This window comes from Callospermophilus lateralis, chromosome 14 (assembly GCF_048772815.1).
Source record: "Callospermophilus lateralis isolate mCalLat2 chromosome 14, mCalLat2.hap1, whole genome shotgun sequence".
Classification (NCBI taxonomy): domain Eukaryota; kingdom Metazoa; phylum Chordata; class Mammalia; order Rodentia; family Sciuridae; genus Callospermophilus; species Callospermophilus lateralis.
In genome coordinates this window covers 43821812-43843657 of record NC_135318.1, presented here as the reverse complement: position 1 = coordinate 43843657, position 21846 = coordinate 43821812, and the positions used below count along the sequence as shown (strand labels likewise).

General features: G+C 40.8%; 1 protein-coding gene across 2 annotated transcripts in view; it reads right to left on the bottom strand.

The window, feature by feature from the left end:
* Positions 1 to 21846, bottom strand: part of Eml6 (EMAP like 6) — a 269171-nt gene that overhangs the window by 116634 nt on the left and 130691 nt on the right. For both annotated transcript variants that reach the window (XM_076832837.2, XM_076832835.2), the window contains exons 7-8: positions 3417 to 3618; positions 708 to 845 (exon numbers count right to left, since the gene is read on the bottom strand). In XM_076832837.2, the coding sequence (XP_076688952.2) occupies positions 708 to 845; positions 3417 to 3618 (340 nt within the window). The remainder of the gene's footprint in view (positions 1 to 707; positions 846 to 3416; positions 3619 to 21846) is intronic.

Sequence of the window (21846 nt, the reverse complement as noted above, 5' to 3'; positions counted from 1 at the left end):
ATGAGAATGCAGTGTGATCAACTGTCCAAGAGCATTCTTCAAGGCCATATCGCATTCTCTCTTTGCAGAACATGCAGTAATTTACAGATGCATTTCTTTTCTGTAAGCACAAAATGTGTGAGCCAAGCAAACAATGTATTCAGAGGACATACAAGGATGGGTCATAATGTTTGTCCAGTATGGAGGGTGTTAGCAAGTAGGAAATATTTCATTTTAGTGTCAATTTTGGATGAAGTAATCTTTCATTCAAGTCCACCTATAAAAATATCTAGTGCTGTTGGATGCTGCTTTGTTGGCTTAACCACAAAGCCCATGATCTCTTATCTGAAGGCCATTGGGATCAGATGTGCTTGGAAAATTGTTCTTCATTGGATTTTAGAAAGGTTAATATGCTGGTCTGGGACAGCACCTGAGTTAAACACATTTTTTTTTTTTTTTTTTAGGAGATAACATAACATGTTATTATTCCTAGAGACTATAAATAGCCTCACATCAGTTCGTTGGATTAGGCTCTAAATTAACAAGAAATTTGGATTTTCAGAGTGTTTGGGACTTCAGAATTATAGGTAGGGAATTGAGGCACAATGGTACTCCTATTTGAAAGGGTAAATATGCTTCCTAAATTCCTGGCGTATGTTATGACCAGGAGAATCTTGGCTTCTAACCAAAGAGCATCTCTAAAAACCATTTTCAGAATCGGCACATACCTGACTCGAAGAACGATGAAAGAGCCGTCCTTCATGCCCAGGGCCAGCTGGGACCCGTCGGGGCTGAAGGCGACACTGCGGACTGCTTCCTCCATGTTACAACGAGCGATCAAGGCATGGTCAGCCAGGCTCCACAGCCTACGCCAAGAGCAAGTAAGAGTAAAGCCAGACCAGCCTCTCAGAGTCACCCATCAGCCCCAGGTAGGAAGGCCTTCCCCCAAACCACCAGCCACTGCAGATAGCAAGAAAGGACACAGGAACTTCCCACTAGTATCTTTGTCGAGGCCTGTCAGGGAATCTGTAAGGATATTTTGTCCATCTTTGGGTCACTTTCATCATTTGAAAAAGCCCAGCAACATGTACAAAGTAGTATTTCCAAATATTTGGGGATTAAATGAATAGGGAAAATATAAAGGCCACTTCACATAAGATCTTCTCATCTCATTGGAAATAAAGAAAATTAATTTGCTTATACTAGTGGCTGTTAATCACATTATAGGAAAAGAACTACTAATGCTTTTATTGTTAATTTAAAAATATGTGGGCTGGGGATGTGGCTCAGTGGTAGAGCACTTGTCTAGCACGTGTTTGAGACCTTGGGTTCAAATCCCTAGAACCACTTGTATAAGTTGGTTGTATATAGTCACAGCTATCACTCAAGGTCCTTGGATGCCCCACTTTTAAAGGATCCACTATTTGTGGGGGGACACTTCATGGTGCTCATGGCCAGTGAGCACAGCCACTGCTGGAGAAATGGTATGTGCAACTACTTAATCTCTCAGCAGAGCAAACTACACATATTCCTATCTCCAGAACACCTAATCCAGGCATCTCAAACTAAGTGAACCACAGCAAAATATTTATGAAATTCAAATAAGGGTTTCCATGTTATAATTATGGCATCCGATCTGTCAGGACTTCAAGAATCTTCTTTATCAACCAAACAACAATATCTGCTAGGGGGATGGAAACCCTATCGTCCTGCAACAGAAGGGCAAGAGTGAGTAACAGGTGGCACTTTCCCAAGTATCATCTGCCATCAGGAGAGGCAGGCACACCCCCTACAATGTGGAGTTGCATAATGAACAGTTCATGGTCCCTTAGGCAGCCTGTACTGTTTGGCCTAAAGCTTATGATAGTCTCTCAATATCTCATCCATTATTCATCAGCCCGGGCTGTTTTTAGCCTTATACTATTTTAAGCAATGTAAGCTTTGCTTTAGTGGGCTGAAGAACCCATCCCTTCTCAGTAAATGGTATAGAAAGCCCTAGAAAGCTGCCAAGCTAACCCTTCAAGAAATTATGACTTTTTCCTTTCCTAAATTTCAAACTCAAGATCACACAGCATTTAAAGTTTTAGTCAAGTTAATGATCAAGGGGGAATAACACAGATTCTGCAGCCAGGGCTCCTCAAGGAGCTCAAAGTTCTAAGACTCAATACGATTCTTAAAATACGAAAGCCCAGGACCTTCTGAAGTCCTTCCTTTCTGAATGGGAGTGATCAAGTTACACAGGTATTTGAATGAGTTTATGGCATTGTTTTGGCTACTTGGCAAAAACTCAGAGTAAAGGAATAAAAAGAAGGGAGTCACCAGTAGCATAAGTCAAATAAGCACTCATTACATGAGTAGCTGTCTCTACCTTCCTGAGATGAATGCGGCTTTCATGCTTGGCAGACACTAAAAAACAGAAATGAGCAGACTGTATCTTGATTAGAATCATAAACATACAGAATAAGTGGGAAAAAGCAGTGACCTTTACTCTAGTTGACAGTGTTCTGTTTCAGCTGTTAAAATCCAGAAAAACAATCAATCAATCATTCTCTTCCTCTCTGTAGCCTATTATTAAGCACATTTAAAGCTTATAATAAATACCTAAATATTGAAATCAGTGCAATAATCTTAGTCTCAAATGTTTAAGTCATATAGTCATTCCTTCAATAATCATCAGGATCCTGATGGCATACTAATTTTTCCCAAACATTGAGCTCTCGAAGAATAGATGAATCACAGCAAGAACTTTGAAGGCACTAATAACACTGTGCACCTTTTTGGAAATTAGCCTTCACTTTGGATTTGAAAACAATGTTCAAAATTTCATCTCAAATTTACAAAGAAAGCTGGGCTTGGTGGTACATGCCTGTAATTCCAGAGGCTGGAGAGGCTGAGGCAGGAGGATTTTGAGTTCAGAGTCAGCAACTTAGTGAGACCCTGTCTCTAAATAAAATATATATATAGGACTGGGGATGTGGCATAGTGGTTAAGCACCCTTAGGGTCAATCCCTAGTACCAAGAAAAAAAAAATTACAAAGAAATAATAATTGACTCATGTGATGAAGACAACTTTAAAAATCAGAACTGAAGTTCTGATGGTGAGGAATGGAGGAATGAGAGTTTCTAAACTGCAAATTGACCATGTAGAGGACCAAGTATAGAGGGGGAAATGTGGTCTCATCACATAGAAGCACGCCTGGTTCACATCTTGAACCCGAGAGAATGGCAAGCCAGCCTAAACAGCATTCCTGTATTTTCACTTCTAAGAACAATCCCAATAAGGTGGAGCCATAGAAAGATAATGAAAAGTCATGAAACCAGCTAGAGTCTAGCTAAACCTCCTAACGTTCCATTTGGGAAGTGTATGGTTCTGTACTGCAGGAATCCCTGGGGGAGTCCCTGGGATAACTCCCAGGTGCTGGCAGCTGCAACCTCACCTGACAGAGCGGTCATCGCTGCCTGTCACAGCCAGGGGCTTCTTGGGGTGCAGGGCCAGGGCCCAGAGCTCCCCCTCGCAGTGGCCCTGCAGGATCAGCATTGGCTTGTCTCGCTCTCGCACTATCACTTCAAATATCTCACTGTCTTGGGTCCCAGCTAGAAGGCGGTCTGCTCTCCAGCACACGCTCCGGATAGAGAGGCCTAATAAAAATAAATACAAGTATTTCTCACATGGTTCACAAATGGAAGGAAAACACCCAGAGTAAACATCCTTTCACCAAGCTGGCATCTGGACGACACCTCCTAAAAACTCCTGGGGGTGCAGAATCAATCCACACACCATGGTGTCTCTTTTGCAAGCATAATACAATGTACTTTGACATCTCCACCACCCCTCGTGACCTTATCTGCTACAGTGGCCATTCTTGTCTGATTTAGGAAACCTGTGTGTCATTACAGCAGTATATATTTGAAATACTACATCTGAAAATGAATATAAAAGAAGAAATCAGTTTTTATGAACCCCTATTGAATTGCTATGAAAAAATAATCATTTCAATCTTCAGGATAACATTGTGTTGAAATTACATGCGGACAAAACTAGAAAATCGTTAATTATCATATTAGGCAGGTTGAGTGTGTATTTGATAGAAACCTAGACTCATTCTACTGGAGAAACAGATGTATTATGTCCCAGGAATATGCAAATTAAACTAATCTCGGTCTCAAAATACCACAGAACACTTGTCAGTGAAGATGCTATTCTTCCTTGTCTGAATTTATGGAATCTCTTCTAAAAACACAGTACTCTTTTTTAAGGCCAAACTTCTACCTCTGTAGTATTTCTTACTCTCTAGGCAGATTCTCGCTTCCCAGCTTAGGTTTTCATCTCTGACCTCTTGCAGTCTATTCCATTCCTGACGGGGTTCATTATTTATTGACTTCTGTAATGAAGATTCTTACATCTGAGTTAGAAATTACACAAGCAATTCCATTTTCTTAACTCCTTTTAAATTCAGTAAGGCTGCAATAAGCTTTGCCATCTGAGTTGCCTGTCCAGATCATGTCTTTGGAATAGTGTTCCAGAAGCTCAGGACCCAGGTTTCACTCTTGTTCTTTATCTGGTTGGCCAGGGACTCCAGGAAGCCCTCTCCTCTCTGGAGATCAGTTTTTCCCCCTCTAAGGTATAGACTGTAATTATGGAGAGTCTGTAACTTATCATCCAAATTTGAGATCCTTTGAAAGCAAAAGGAAGCTCTATAAAGAATTCATTTTACAATTTTTTAAAAATAAATATTGACCAAGAAAGTCGTTCTAGTGGGTTGAAAGGCCAGTTCTATCAAAAATATTTCAAATACAGAATTCTAATGACACCGTGACAAGATGGAAACTTCAGGAGAGAGGAATAAATATAGCACAGGAATTTTAGGGCAGTAGAACTATTCCGTAGGACACTATGATGACAGACACATGTCATCATGCATCTGTCAAAACCCATAGAACATACAACACCAAGGGTGAAGCCTAACTATGGACTGTGGGTGATGATGTTGCGTTGATATAGGTTCATCCACACTACGCTCTGCTCGGGGTGTGGAGAGTAGGGAGCCTGTGCACGTGTGGGCAGCAGGTGTATGACTTTTGTTTTCTGGGATGTGTGGTTTTTGTTTGCTTTTCTTTGGGACACAAGGCTATTTGTATGAGATACTGCTCCTTATTCCTCACTCTGAATTTGTCATTTCATGTCCTGAAGTGGAAGGAAAAAAGCACACAGGCAGATGTTTTATTCCTGCTGTGTGTGGGGATACCTTGGCAACAGCTGGCTCACGGCCACTTAAAATCCTCTGCTGCAAGCATCAGGATGGACTGCAAGGATGGGAAGGAAGATGCGTGGGGAAGCACCCAGACAGGCCAATGGCACACAGCTCTGTGGTGCAGGGGCCACTGGCCCGCAGAATAGTTTTGGCCCAATTATCCTTATCTCTTCCCATGTTCCCATGTTCTTGCTTCCTCCTTTGTGTTTTGTGAGCTCCTGCAGGGGGCTGACAGGAAGGGGCTGGATTTGCCACTTCCCTAGTTGGCTTTGCATTACCCATAATTTTATTACAGAAAGGTGCAGCACTTGCTCTTCAGAGTTTTCAGGAAGTAAAGAAAAATGAGAAATTATACCCCAATGATTCAAATGTATGAATTGCCAAGATCATTGTAATGTCATGTGTAGCTAAATAAAAAAAATAAATAAAATTTAAAAAAATATTAAAAAAGAGTTAATGATGTTCTAATATCTGTCATTCACTGATTCCTCCCACTAGGAGGGGATTTCTGTGAAGATGAGAGAGCTCAGTTTTATTTACTGTTGTGTCCTCAGAACCTAGCAAAATAGCTGGCAGGTAGTAGATGCTCAATGAGAATTAATGAATGAATGAGCAAATATAAAAATCACAAATATTTCTCAAGTCCTTAGTATAACCAAGGAATAAAAGATACTATTCCTGTTCTCAGTGAGAACAAAGGAAGAGGGATATATTAATTTTTAAAAAATGACTATATGATTGACACTGGAGTTCAATATTGAACATGCAAGGCTCGATGATGTGCTATATATTTTAACTGATATTGAATTTTCAAGGCACAAGTCCTTTTAAAATCCCATCGTTTCAAAGCCACTTCCTTATTCCAAGCAGGCCTGAAATCCACGTCTTCACGGTAGGCACAAACACACCAATTCTCCCCCTGGTCTCTAAAACCATGTCTAGTCACAGAAGGCTAAATGGCTTGAAAACAAACTTCTCCCAAGGACCTGAGGTTCTATTTGGTCCAATGTACAAACATTATTCTCTCTACTACCCCACTATTTTTTAGCCTTACTTGTGGGAACAGATTCAGAAAAGTACCAAGAAACCCACAAATTATCACCTGGAATTGGCAACTATTAACATTTAAAAAACAGTCTTGCTAGGCTGGGTGTGGTGGCACATGCCCATAACCCCAGTTGCTCAGGAGGCTGAGGCAGGAGGATGGCCAGTTCAAAGCCAGCCTCAGCGACTTAGCAAGGCCCTCTAAGCAACTTAGGGGAGACCTTGTCTCTAAATAAAATATCAAAAGTGCTGGGGATGTGACTCAGTAGTTAAGCACCGCTGGGTTCAATCCCTGGTACCAAAAGAAGCTCGAAAACAAAGATGAACATTCCAACTCAGCCCAGACTTAAGTTACATGGCACACACCCTCTTCAGACTACATTCTCAGAGGAGCTCCAGGGGCCCGGCAAGGAGAGGACTGGGAAACAGGAGATCAAGAGGCAGGGGTCTGAGGCTCCCACCCTTTAGTCAGTGGTACTAGGAGACAAGGGGCTTCTGGTGAAGTAATGTAAGAGGGCTTAAAAACGGCAATGAGGTTACACCACCAGGGATGTCTCTGGCTGAATATGGGGGCAGTGGAGAGGGAAAGACAGAAAAGGAGAGGGGACAGAGGAGCAGGAGGAGAGGAGGAGGAGTGCTACATTTTTGTCATTTTCAACAAACTTAGTGAGCTGTGAGCATGTCTGAGACCAATTGAGCTTCTCCACACATTTCTCTTCTTTAAACAGAAAATTTAACTTTTGTGACATCAGACAAGCTGACCCCTGGAGTCTACTACCAGGCAACTGAGTAGACGCAGGGTCAGTCTCATTCTTAAGATAATAATTTTAAATAGGAATTACTTCCCGAAGCACATCGGTGAGGAGAGAATTGTATCTCAAGCTTCCTAGCAATACCCTGGTTTCAATATTCTAAACCTAACTGCTTCTCTGCCTGCAAGAGGTATGGAGAGAAGCACAGTCTCTTCTGGGCACATTCTGGAGCCATCCTGCAGAGTGACAGATCCCTGATGAGGTTCTGACAGTCTTTCCCTTCCCCCTGTGTATCCAGGCTTGGTCTAACTTCCCTAATACAAACACAGAGAAGAGGAAGATGACTGTGGTGCCCTAGCAGACTGCCAAGGCCATCACTGCACTGGGAAATAATCAAGCCTGTCTCTGCTTCTTTATCTTCTATTCTGGGAGTCAGGGAAACCCAGGGTATGATTTGGAATATGATGAGAAACATGCCAATAGTGAAGAGAGGCAGAAAAAGCCATGTCATTACGTGAAGCCTCAGTAACACTCTTTTCTTCTTAAAAATGCACATTGTAGATATTTCTGACAGTAGGGAGAGCCATCCACATTTTGGATCCTATGGCCCCTCTCCACAACTTGCTGTGAGAAATGTGGAGCTCTGGGCTGAGCTTGGTACACATGGTCAGCAGATGGCAGCAGGGAGCAAACCACCCATTTAAACCTGAAAATCCTCTAAGGCTAGGACCAAAACTTCCTCCCCCATCCCTTTCCACCATTATGCTGGGGATGGTCCCCATGGCCCCACACATGCTAGGCAAGTGTTATGCACCATGAAGCTACATCCTTAGCCTAAGATCAAATTCTTAACCAGCACATTACTCTGGTTTTTACATTCAGACGAGAAAGCAGAAAACAGCATCCTTCTAATACTTTCTGCTACCATCCTGAAACCTGGGCTCAGGGAGATCTGGTCCATGAAAAAATCAACACAGACCTCATTACTAAAGGACAGTGCTTATTTTTCACTAGTTGTTTAAATAGACTGGGTTTGTATCCCAGCCCCAGCCTGTCCCAGGGACACATAGCAAGTTATTTAATTTTCCAAATCTTCAGTTTCTCCATCTGTAAAGTGAAGATAACATTAGCACTCCCACTTCACAGCATCATGAGGATTCAATGCAGTAACACCCTACATATGTCTGGCACTGAGGGAATCCATCGATATAAATTATTATTTTAACCATCAGGTCTTTGTGCCTTGTCAGGGTCGTTTATGTTTCAGTGTAGCACTCTGTGTGTGTGTGTGTGTGTGTGTGTGTGTGTGTGTGTGTATTCAGATTCCAGTCCCATAGAGTCAGCCAAGAGCTATGAAGATGTTACCACACATACATTCCCCCAAGTCTCAGATAGTTCTTGTGTTACAACTCTTTTGTGTAGTTGTTTTATAATTTTGATGGGATAGCATTACAAACTCTCAGAAGCAAAGGAGCTGTCCAACAGAGAACAATTGTGTGAATAAAATGGACTCTCGATTATTTGGCCTAAGGAGAAAACTGGCAACAGGGCAGAGTTTGATTCTTAATGATTCTTAATTCTGCTGCTCCAAGGCCTAAAAATATGGTAAAGAAATGACAGCAGTTGTTCCCAACACTTACTGTGTATCAGAATCTACATGGAGGGTTTAAAAAATACAGATGTCAGGACACCACCCGGAGATTCCTCTCAACTGGTCTGGAGTTGGGCAAGGCATAGTTATTTTTAGGTCACCAGGGTTGAGAACACTGCCTGCCAAGCCCAGTTACAGTGTTCTAGGACTTTAGCCAGACTGGTGGCAATGTAGAGCGCCAGGCTGCATCACCAGGCAATGCTCAAGCGATGGATCCTCAGCTGCTGCTGGCAGATCTACCGCAGCAGGGTAGAAAGACTTAGGCCTGATGCACTACAGGCCAGAGACAATGCAACCTTGGAAAGCTGATTTTTTTTTTTTTTTTTTTTTTTGTACTAGGGATTTAACCCAAGGGTGCTTTACCACTAAGCTACACTGCCAGCCCTTTATATTTTGAGACAGGGTCTCACTAGGTTGCTTCATGTCTTGCTAATTTGCTAAGGCTAGCCTTGAACTTGCAATCCTCCTGTCTTAGCCTCCCCAATTCACTGAAATTAAAGGTGTGCAACACTGTGCCAGCCTAAGAAGCTTGTTGATTCTGAATCAACAAGCGAGTCCTGAAAGTGGGCAGTAAGGACCCTCAGCACCAATACTGAGCCCCGAGCTCATGAATGCTGGTGGTGACTTAGGGGGAGGTACTATCATTAACTCCATGGACTGCACCAGGCGTCCATAGTTGTTGAGATATCAATAGTTGTTGAATAAAGGAGGAGATTACAGCATAGAAAGTTTATATTTCTTGCCAAGTCACGGAGCAAGCAAGCAACAGAAATAAAAGATTCTGCCAGCTCAATTTGGAAGCAAATTCTGTTCTCCACAAAGGTATATTTCCTATCTCTGTGGATGTGTACCCACAGCACGCAGCAAAGATTACTAAACAAGACAAGGTGATGGCTGTCTCCTGTCAACCTAATATCATTAGAGATGCAATTCCAAGGAGTGCCTGGAGGGTGAGGGAAATAAGAGGCACTAAGAGAACAAGATTTCACCCAGATGTAAGAGCAAGTGTTAGGGGCCTTTGAACCCCTTTTCAAGGATGAAAGAGACCACCTAGGAGCCTGGACCCAGAAGTTCCTGGCCTTGATGGGATGTCTCAAAGGCAAGGCTGGGAAACAAGAGGAGGGAAGACACGCATCTCCTCAGGGATTGACTGAGAGAGAGAACCGGCCTCACGAATTTTGAGATTCAGTACAAAATGGAAGCATGGAGCCCCTTGTTTAAAAATATTAAGAATTTCATATGGATGGATAAAAGGTACATAGCATCTTCCTCCTCCACAAAGAAGAACTAAGGTAATAAGCGTATGACTGAATTTTGAGGTGAGCAACATGGGAATCAGTATGACAGAGACTGGGACTTTGTAAGATTCAAAGACTTGGGACAAAAGCATAGAAAGAGAAAGCACCCCAGTATCTGCCACTCTAGTTCCACAGCCAGGGAAGGGGAGACTCCCCTTTGTAGGGATAAGGGTGCAGAGGAAAGTCCCAGAAAAATATCAGCCCAGACACTGGCAACCCTAGCTACTGGAAAGTTCCACAGTCCTCTGGGACCCCACATTCTACTCACAGCCTTGCAAACCCAACTTAACCCAGCAGAGCAACTGAGGCCCAAACCTGCTGGGTGTACTGCACGGTAAGGGATGGATATTACCACATGGAAGGGAAGGGACACAGAGAGGACTGCGGTTGATACCCTCCAGAACCAGAAGACCAGGGGCTTGCCCTCTGATTCACAGCACAGTCAACCACATGTAGACTCGGGTCAGTGCCAAGACTGTCAGCAGAGCCTCTATATAACCAGTTCCTGCTATCCCCGGCCCCGTCACCATGCTGAGGTGCCTGTTGTTGACAGGGTAGGGAGGGATGGCCAGTAGTTCCCAATGCTGCTCTGCCCACAGGAGTGTGCTAAGGGGGTCTGGAACAACTCCACAGTTCCAGCCCCCACCTCACCCATACACCTGTACTGCCAGCGAAGCAACAGAGAGGCACACTGGCCTCCCACTACCACTCCATATGCTCACTTCATCTAACTCTCCACCACTGTCAGGATGGTGTGAGTGCCACCACCGAGGCGGTGATGTGGCTCCTCCCACCACTTCTCCCTGTGTAATATCTGAGCCTGCACCATTCAATAGGCAGAGGACAAGTGCTGCAGGCCCCTCACCACTGTCTGGGCCCCCAGTGTCAGAGACCCTTACTAGGAGCAGAGCTGGCACTAACAGTGCCTGGGAAAACCTCTACTGCCCAATTGGAGCTACCAGCCCCACTGTAAGAGTAGCCACATAGTGAGCACCCCACACTCACTGATATGTGCCCCACACCTACCTGAACCCCTAGAATAAAGTGCCCCCCTTTTGTGTGACCTACAGACACAATGGGGTCTCTCCAACTCTGGTGTGGTATGAACTGCGCCCAATATAATAATTATAATCAAAGAAGCTACAGGAAAACTATATTATTTAATGCCTACCTGGAAATAAAATTTGGCATTGCTTAACAAACCAACACCCCAAGACATATCTCCTAGAGAAAGCCACTTACTAAGAAGTTCATCCTGTAAAAGTGGCAGACTTACCTGATCCACTAGATGTGTAAATCTCATTTCTGAAGTATCAGAAATAGGACAAAACAAGGCAATATAATGCCTTTAAAAGAACACAGAAATTCTCTAGCAATGAACGACATAGACATCAATATGGATAAAATCCCTGATAATTTAAAAGAATGATTATAAAAAAGTACATTGAAGGGGATTAGGGGAAAGTGCTAGGGAGTGATATTGGCCAAATTCTATTGTCATATTGTGTACATGTATGAATGTGTGACCACAAATCTCATCAATATTTACAACTAGAATGCACCAATAAAAAATATAGGGAAAAAGCACAATGAGATCCACAATATTACCAATAAATAGTTAAATGAAATTAGAAAGACAATGCAGGATATTGTCTTCCTAATGAGATAATGAGAAATTCAGCAAAGGGATTTTGAAAAAGATTTGGAAATAAAGAGCTCAATAGGTTAAATAAAAATAAAGTTGAAAGCTTCAACAACAGAACAGATCAAACAGAAGAAAGAGTACTTGAACTTGAAGACAGTTTTTTTGAGATATTTAAAAGAAGAAGAAAGAATGACGAGATCATTAAAGACCAAGGTGACCCCATTAAATGGACAAATTTCCACATTTCTTAATATCCAAAGGAAAAGAGAAAAGGTAAGGGTAAAGAAAACCTATCCAATGAAATAACAGCAAAAAAACTTTCCTAATCTTGGAAAGATATGGACTTTTCTGTATAGGAGGTTTACAGGATCCAAAAAGACAAGACCAGAAAAAAAAATCACCATAACCGATTATGATAAAAATTTCAAAAGACAGATAATTCTCAAATCTGCAAAAATGCCAAGTTACATTTAAGGGTAATCCATTAAACTAAAAGAGAAACATTACAGGCCAGAAGGGAAAGGAATGACATATTCCAAGTCCTAAAAGAAATATTATATCCAGCAAGATTAACTTTAAAAACAAAGGAGAAATAAAGACCTTTCAAAACATATAAAAACTGAGGGAATTCATAACTGCCAGACCAGCCTTGTAAAAAATTCTCATGCGAGTCCTACTCTAGAAGTGAAAGAAAGATGACTACCACCATAAAAACATGTGAAAGCGTAAATCCCACTAGCAAAATAGATATGCAAAAGAGAAACAGAAAAGAAATATCAATGCAATAAACCATCAAACCACAAAGATGAACAAGGAGGGACAGAGAACAAATAATATTTGAACCAATTAAAAGAAAATCAACAAAATGACAGTAATAATTCCTTACTTATCAATAATAAACCTAAATGTAAATGGACTAAATTTTTCAATTAAAAGATTGAGTGGCTAAATGAAAACTAGCTGGTTGAAAGTACATAAACAAAACAAGATCCAATAATATGCTTCCTACAAGAAACTCACTTCCCCAGTAAAGACACATGCAGACTGAAAGGATGGGAAATGATATTCCATGCAAATGAAAACCTAAACAAGCAGGAGTAGCTATACTTGTATCTGACAAAGTATACTTTAAGAAAAAAAAAAAAAACTATAAAAGAAGACAAAGGCAGTCACTACATAATGATCAATGTATCAATTCAACAAGAAGATATAATGATTATAAATCTATATTTATCTAATGTCAGAGTACCCAAATGCATTCTACTATCATATATAACTAATTATAATGAATTGAAAAAATAGATTCAGGCTAATGGAGCCTCATCTTCAACACATGACTTCTAAGGCTTCCCTAAGAGCTGGCGTCTAATCAGCAAACAGGGAACAATAGAAGATCATACATGGGAAATTTTTTTTTTAAAGAGAGAGTGAGAGAGGAGAGAGAGAGAGAGAATTTTAATATTTATTTTTTAGTTATCAGCGGATACAACATCTTTGTTTGTATGTGGTGCTGAGGATCGAACCCGGGCCGCACGAATGCCAGGCGAGCGTGCTACCGCTTGAGCCACATCCCCAGCCCCCATGGGAAATTTTTAATGTAGATCAGGAAGTGGCACCCATCACCTCCACAAACATTTCACTAATTTGAACTAGGTCATACGGTTGCTTCATAATATCCTATATTATATTGTATATTATATATAATACTATATTAGAACCTAAAACTCCACAATAGCAGAGCCTTTGTCTTTCTTTTCCCCACAGCCCTATTTTCTCAGTGCCTGCACAAATAAACAATTTTTTATTTATATATGACAGCAGAATGCATTACAATTCTTATTACACATATAGAGCACAACTTTTCATATCTTTAGTTGCATACAAAGTATATTCACACCAATTTGTGTCTTCATACCTGTACTTTGGATAATAATGATCATCACATTCCACCATCATTTCTAACCCCATGTTACCTCCCTTCCCCTCCAACCTCTCTGCCCTATCTAGAGTTTGTCTATTCCATCCATTCTCCCCCTCCCTACCCAACTATGAATCAGCCTCCTTATATCAGAGAAAATATTTGGCATTTGGTTTTTTGGGATTGGCTAACTTCACTTTGCATTATCTTCTCTAACTCCATCCATTTACTTGCAAATGCCATGATTTTAGTCTCTTTTATTGCTGAGTAATATTCTATTGTGCATATATGCCACATGTTTTTTTTTAATCCATTCATCCACTGAAGGGCATCTAGGTTGGCTCCACAGTTTAGCTATTGTGAATTTTGCTGCTATAAACATTGATGTGGCTATGTCCCTGAAGTATGCTGTTTTTAAGTCTTTTGGGTATAGACTGAGGAGAGGGATAGCTGGATTAAATGGTGGTTCCAAGAAATCTCCATACTGCTTTCCATATTGGCTGCACCAGTTTGCAGTCCCACCAGCACTGCATGAGTGTACCTTTTTCCTCACATCCTCCCCAACATTTATTGTTGTTTGTCTTCATAATAGCTGCCATTCTGACTGGAATGAGATGAAACCTTAGAGTAGTTTTGATTTGCATTTCTCTAATTGCTAGCAATGATGAATATTTTTTTCATATATTTGTTGATTGATTGTATATCATCATCTGAGAAGTGTTTGTTCAGGTCCTCGGCCCATTTATTGATTGGGCTATTTGGTTTTTTGGGTTGTTTTTTTTTTTTGAGTTTAACTTTTTTAGTTCTTTATATACCCTAGAGATTAGTGCTCTTTCTGATGTGTGAGGGGTAAAAAATTTGCTCCCAAGATATAGGCTCTCTATTCACCTCACAGATTATTTCTTTTGCTGAGAAGAAACTTTTTAGTTTGACTCCATCCCATTTATTGATTCTTGGTTTTAATTTTTACACCAAAGGAGTCTTATTAAGAAAGTTAGGGCCTAATCCCACATGGTGAAGATTAGGGCCTACTTTTTCTTCTATTAGACGCAGGGTCTCTGGTTGTATTCCTAAGTCCTTGATCCATTTTGAGTTGAGTTTTGTGCATGGTGAGAGATAGGGGTTTAATTTCATTTTGTTGCACATGGATTTCCGGTTTTCCCAGCACCATTTGTTGAAGAGGATATCTTTTCTTCAATGCATGTTTTTGGCACCTTTGTCTAATATAAGATAATTGTAATTTTGTTGGTTAGTTTCTGTGTCCTCTATTCTGTACCATTGGTCTACCAGTCTATTTTGGTGACAATACCATGTTGTTTTGTTACTATTGCTCTGAAGTGTAGTTTAAGGTCTGGTATAGTGATGCCACTTGCTTCACTCTTCCTGCTAAGGATTGCTTTAGTTATTCTGGGCCTCTTCTTTTCAAATAAACAATTTTTAATAAATATTTTTACATTAAGAAATCACTATCATCTTAACAGATGCAGAAAATGTATTGATAAAATTCAGCATTTCTTCATGAAAAAGTCTTGAATAAATTAGGTATAAAAGAATCATAACCTCAACATAATAAAGGCTATGCAGATATGATAAACCTACAGCCAACATCACACTGAATGGGGAAAAGCTGAAAGCATTTCCTCTGAGTACAGGAACAAGACAAGGGTGTCCATTGTTACCATTCTTATTCAATATAGTACTAGATATTTTTTTTAAACCAGGGATTGAACTCAGGGGCACCCAATCACTGAGCCACAGCCACAGCCCTTTTTGTGTTTTATTTATAGACAGGGTCTCACTGAATTGCTTAGGACCTTGCTAAGTTGCTAAGGCTGGCTTTGAACTCAAGATCCTTATCCTTCTGCCTCTGCCTCCTGGGCCACTGGAATTACAGGCATATGCCACCATGCCCGGCAGTACTGGAAATTTTAATCAGAGAAACTAGGCAAGAGAAAGAAATGATAGGCATACAAATATGAAAGGGGAAAGTCAAATTATCCTGGTTTGTAGGGATAGAAAAATGTAAAGACTCCTCCAATAGGCTATTAGAACTGATAAATTCTGGAAAATAGCAGGATACAAAATCAATAGTTTTTCCATTTAAAATATCAAATTTGCTGAGAAATAATCCCATGGATAATAGCTAAAAATAAATAATATAAATAAGTTTAACCAAGGAAGTAAACACTTCTCCAGTGAAAATTGCAAAATACTGATGAAAGAAATTGAAGATGACACAAAAAGATAGAGCTTCCACATTCATGGATTGGAAGAATTAATGTCTTTAAAATATCTATTCAACCTGAAGCAATCTACAGATTCAAGGCACTCCCCATCAAAATACCAACAAAACTCAGAGACATCATAATACCTGATTTCAAAACATACTACAGTGCTGTGGTAATAAAAACAGCCTGGCATGGGCATAAAAACAGACACATATGTGGACAGAACACAATAGAGATCCCCCAATTAAACACACACATCTATAACCAAGTGATTCTTGACAAAGGGGTCAAAAATATACCCTAAAGATAGCATCTTCAATAACACTGGGAAGACTGAAAATTTACATGCAGAAGTTTTGATCTTGTCTCTCACCCTGTAGAAAATCAACTCAAAATAGATTTAAAAAACAAAACAAAAAAAAAAAAACAAAGAAAAAATAAAAACCTGAAACAGATAAGACCTGAGACTCTGAAAGTACTAAAAGAAAATGTAGAGAAATAGTTCATGACATTGGTACTGAGCCACATCCCCAGCCCTTTTTGTGTTTTATTTATAGACAGGGTCTTACTGAGTTGCTTAGGACCTTGCTAAGTTGCTAAGGCTGATTATTTTCTGGACATGACCCCCAAAGCACTGGAAACAAAAGCAGAATTCGACAGATAGGATTATATAAAGCTCAAAAGCTTCTGAACAACAAAGACAACAACATCTATCAACAGAGCAAAGAGACAACCTTCAAAATGGGAGAAAACATTTGCCTACTATTCCCCTTGCCAGAAGGTTAATATCCTGACTATGTAAAGAACTCAAAGAGCTTAAAGAAATACCTAAGTAATCCAATTTAAAAATGGGTAAATGATCTGAATAGACACTTCTCAAAAGAATACAAGTGGACAACAAATATGAAAAAAATGCTCAATAGCTTTAGCCAGTAGGGAAATGCAAATCAAAACTCCGAGATACCATTTCACTATAATTAGAGTAGCTATTATCAAAAATAAAATACAAACAACAAATGCTGGCATAGATGTGGAGAAAAAGTAACTCTTATTTGTTGTTAGTGGGAATATAAATTAGCACAGTCTTTATGGAAAACGTACAGTGATTGTTTAAAAACTAAAAGTAGATCTCCCATATGATCCAGATAGCCCACTTCTAGGTATCTCAAGGACATGAAATCAACATACCAAAATACCTGCACTTCCACTTTTATTGAGGCATTATTCATAAGAGCTAAGGTAGGAAATTGGCCTAGTATCCATCATCAGATGAATGGATAAGGAAAATGTGGTGTATGTACACTGTGGAACAGGATTCAGTCATTAGGATGAAATTTTGCCATTTGCAGCAAAATGGCACACAGAATGACAAGTACCACATGTTCTCTCTTATATGTGGAAGCTTAAAAAAAAAAGAAAACAAATATGGGGGGAGGGTGGATAAAGAGAAGGCGGACTTGTTCAGTGCATGTAAGCACATGCATGAAACCACACTGAACTCCATTAATATGAACAATAGGTGTTAACCAAAAATAAAATTAAAAAAAAATCTGTACTTGACACTCATATCCCTAGCTCGATTTAAAAAAGGAAAATTAAGATTTAAGGCAATGACAGCAAAGCACTCAACCAAGTATAGGGTTGGTTCTACATATGGCACCTTGCATAACTATCCAGATCTTGGGCCCAGTAGGCCACCCTGCCTGGGGACCCCAGGGCTGTTTGAAGGTTAAATGAAACCTGTGTAGATTGTGCCTGGCCGCCCCAGAGCCAGCCTTAAATGCTGGGCCTTGCTGAGGGAGAGTAGCTAGTTTTCAATCTACTGTTTTCCTTTACAAGGGCTCTTTCCCTGAAAATTTATAGCTGAATTCATAGCAAAAGTGGTTCTTGAAAAAAATCTCTGGTTATTTCAAAAAAATCCGTGCCACAGGACCCAAGCTCCTATAGGCATAGGAACTCAAGGATCCATACAGCGGAACATGGCTGCAGAGATAGAAACCTGCAGTCTCCCCATCAGGGAGGGAACTCCCAGGCTGGCTTTTATATGAGGCTGACTCAGAAAGATGTTTACAGGGAAATTAGGAGAAGGAACAGCCAGCCAGCCCTCTGCTCGTCTGACACCACATTGCATGCAGGGTCTGAGCAAACACCGCTGTGCCTCCTGGCTGCATGCCTCACTGTCCCCAGCTCCCACACCATATGCCTCTGTGCCACCTTCTCAGCAGAAGGACAGACAGTGAGACAGAAGGGCCTCGCCCAAAGGAGAATGGTGGGCACACAGGGAAAGTGTGACAGAGGCCACAGGGAGTACAGGCAAGAAATGAAGCCACCCAAGAGACCAGAACAGGGTGGGCTAGTTATGTTTCTACAGTAAACAAGGCTGCTCTCAGATTTGAGAGTTGGTCTTTTGAATATCTTATACAAGGGCTTCTCAACTGCAACACTATTAACATTTGGGGTGAGACAATTCTTCACTGTGGTGGTTATCCTGTGTGTTGTAGGAGATACAGAAGCATCCCTGACCTCTACCCGCAAGTGCCAGTCACACCTATAGACAATGCCAAAGGTTCTCTAGGAGATGAAGTCGCCCCTGGCTGACAGCTGCTAGGGTATATGACCCTCATGTACTCAGAGAAAAATGGCAATAATAGAAGGGAAGTATAACCTGGCCTCCACCTTCACCCATCCCTCCCCATCCACTCTCTGCCTTGGAGGGCGAGAACTCAAGTAGAGATGTGACCTTGGCACTCACTTCCTTAATCCTGTTCTAAGACCTCCTATCTTGGTCCTTGGGGGTCAAGCTTGAATGCGGCAGGTTGATACCAAGGAGCAAGTCATCCATTCCTCCTTCTGCATGGCTGTCACTCGGATCTACAGCAGGGCTCTGCGCTCCCATCACAGAATGCACTCTTCACTCTCATCTGACAGTTATTTCCGGCATGTGCCAGGTACTGTTGTGAATGCTCCAGAGGTATCCAAGAAATGAGAGACCCTCGTCCTTGAAAACAGAAGGGCCGTAAACATAACACATCCATTCTGCTGTGTATTGAGGTGAAAAGTAGATCCGGAGAAGGGATGAGTGTCCAGCAGGTGGAGACAGAGGGGGCTGCAACTCCAGGTAGGTTATCAGGGAAGATTCACTAGAGAGCAGGCCTGAAGAGGAGGAGGGAAGTTTTTGTTCAGATTCTTGAGGTCAGTGTTCCAGGCAGAGGGAACAGCCTGGGAATGCAGAGAGGGGAAGGTGTGAGCCAACTTGACCTGACAAGGAGGAGCCAGAGCAGGAAGGTGGCCATTGTAAAAACTTCAGCCCTTTTGAGGAAAAAATGGGGAATCATCACAGCGTCTTGAGGAGAGGAATAATGAGATCTGACTCATGAAAACTTGGAACAGTCCTTGTAGCTGCTGTGCAGAGAACAATGGTCAAAGCAGCAACACAAATTTTAAAGCAACTGCAGTAATCAGTGTCAGAGATGCTGGTAGCCCAGGCAGGGACTGGGCAGTGGAGATGGTGACAAGTCTAAGGAGGAAAATCTTCTGTCCTGGGGGCTTCAGCCTCTAACTTTAGCTTAGTGATCAGCTTAATGCAGGATCTCTCTGACAGGAGTTTAGTTTTAGACACAGCAACAGTAAATATGCATTTGTAATTAAAACAACCCTCTCCCCCAAATAAAATGTACTAATCACTAGAGCAGGCACTTCAGAACAGCTTACCGACTTCCTAGGAACATATCTGGCACTTGGTAGGTGCTTAATATTTACCAAATGGATAAATAATACATCTTATGCTGTGTGACTAACTAGTGTATTCCTTTAGACATAGTCATTTATAACCATTAACTCAAAATATTTTATCACCATAGAACTTATCACCATAGAAGTCATTTTGGTCGACTTGCCTTAAGGATTATTTTTGGCTTCTCTTGCCACTACCATAAATCATTTTAAGCTACATTATTTTACCCCGTTGAGCCATTAGCTTCTAAAATGATCAGATTCAAAATGCACCATTAGTAAGCTTGGTGAGATATGAGTGAGAGCCCTAAGTTTACACTTAGCTCGATGCTAATGACCCTAAGCTTCTTTCTACTCATCTATAAGGTGATAAGAGTTCTTGCTGACATCCAATATCTCTTCCAGCTTGGAAATTCCAGAATTTGATATTCACTGAAATATGTATTGGCAATCCAATATCCTAGACATCTGAAATCCTTTGGTACCAGGTGCATTTTAGAATTTAGAGAAGTCTGGACTTCGGAATCATAATATGTCTACTGGGATCTGAGATACCACCTCGAATCAAACATTTCTGTAGTGAAACCTATGGAAAATTCACATGTATAAGACACCAACCAGCTTCATAGCTGTTCAGGTCGGGTTCTGCTAACAAATTTTTATTTGTCAGCAAAATTTTTATTCTAAACTGTTTCACTTTCAGAATTGCAGGTAAAAGATGCTCAGTGTTATAGTTTGGATATGAAATGTCCCCCAGAGACTCATGTATTGAAGGCTTGGTCCCCAGTGGTGGCACTATTTGGAAGTGGTAGAATCTTAAGGAGGTGGTGCCTCATTGGAAGACAGAGGCCACTGAGGATGTGCCCTAGAAGCATGCATCTTGTCCCCAGCTCCTTCCTCTCTTTGCATCCAGCTTCCATGGAGTGAGCAGCTTTCCTCCTCCATGTTGTTTCCTCACCATGATGTTCTGCCTCACTTTAGGTCAGAAATAATGGCTCTGAGTGTTAGTGGACTGATATCTCTGTAAGTCAAAATAAAATTTTCCCTCTTTTTAAATTGTCATTCTCAGATATTTTGTCAGTGACAGAAAGCTAACGTACTACATGAATTAGGTTGTTGATTCATCGTGTACAACTGGCACTAGAGAAAATTTGAACACAAAAAAATCTAGTAACTCACAAAAGATGTCCAAGTCGCTGGTGTAACTAAAACACTACGATTCCCTTGATCAAGGACTGGTCTTCCTGATTATGTGAAGGACATTTTCTTTGAATAAGCTGGAGGTTGGGGAGGAAGGAGCCCTAAGAATCAATCCTGGCCTTAACTGATTCTTGTTGATGTGAATGTGACCCGACTCTAAACTGATTTTACCCTCAGTCTAAAGTAGGGTTAATTGTTTTCACTGGAAGTCAAATGTCTTAATTAGCTCAAGCTTGATTACAAAGATGTATGAGAAATAGTGTCTCTTTATAATTAAGCTATATTATTTTTTTCTGAACTTAGTATGTATTGCAGTTCATTTAAAAATCATTCTCTCCATGTCTAACAAGTTATTAGAAAATGTAAATGTATGCAAACCTTACATTAAAAAAACTTGGAAATTGCCAGATTAATTTTATAGGTCTACAAGTCTACAGGAGAAGAAATGGAAGTCTTTATAGGTAGCACACTGTGCTTATCACATTACACTTGATTTCTAAATGCTGATAAATACTGGCTTCTTAATTTTATTTTTTTTTAATTTAATAAACACAGATAATTATTAGTACCAAGTCATGAGTATTGGGATATGACCCTAATTCTGTGGCTAAATTTGGTTTAGAAAGCCATTTGAGCAAACTCAGAAATCACTGTATCTCCATGGAAATGAATTCAACAGTCATTGTTACACAAACAACAAAAATACGAAAGCAAGCTCATGTATATGGAGAAGTTCTCATAAAACCATCCATACATGTAGGTTCATGTTCAAACTGAGAGCCTAGATGTTCTAACATTTTCTTGCCTGGATTTGCTCCTTTCAAATGTACTTCATTTCCACTTTTGAAACAAAAAGTAGATAGAACAGAGGGTCAAGATTTCCTTCAGGGTGTGATAAACTACCCCAAACACCTGTCCACTCCATTCTTTCTGTTCTGTCCTTTCTGCACCCTGTGTTCTTCCCTCTTCTTTAACCCCACACTAAAAGGCATGCTGAAAGGTCAAGGCCCTGGCTGAGGGATCAAGGGCGTGGTACCTGTCTAGGCCAGAAAACCCTTTACCTCTTCATTACCTCTGATCTCCTCCTCAGATCCTACATTTTTTAAGTCCCACACCTGTTTGGGGACTCCTGCCTCACTGTGGCCTT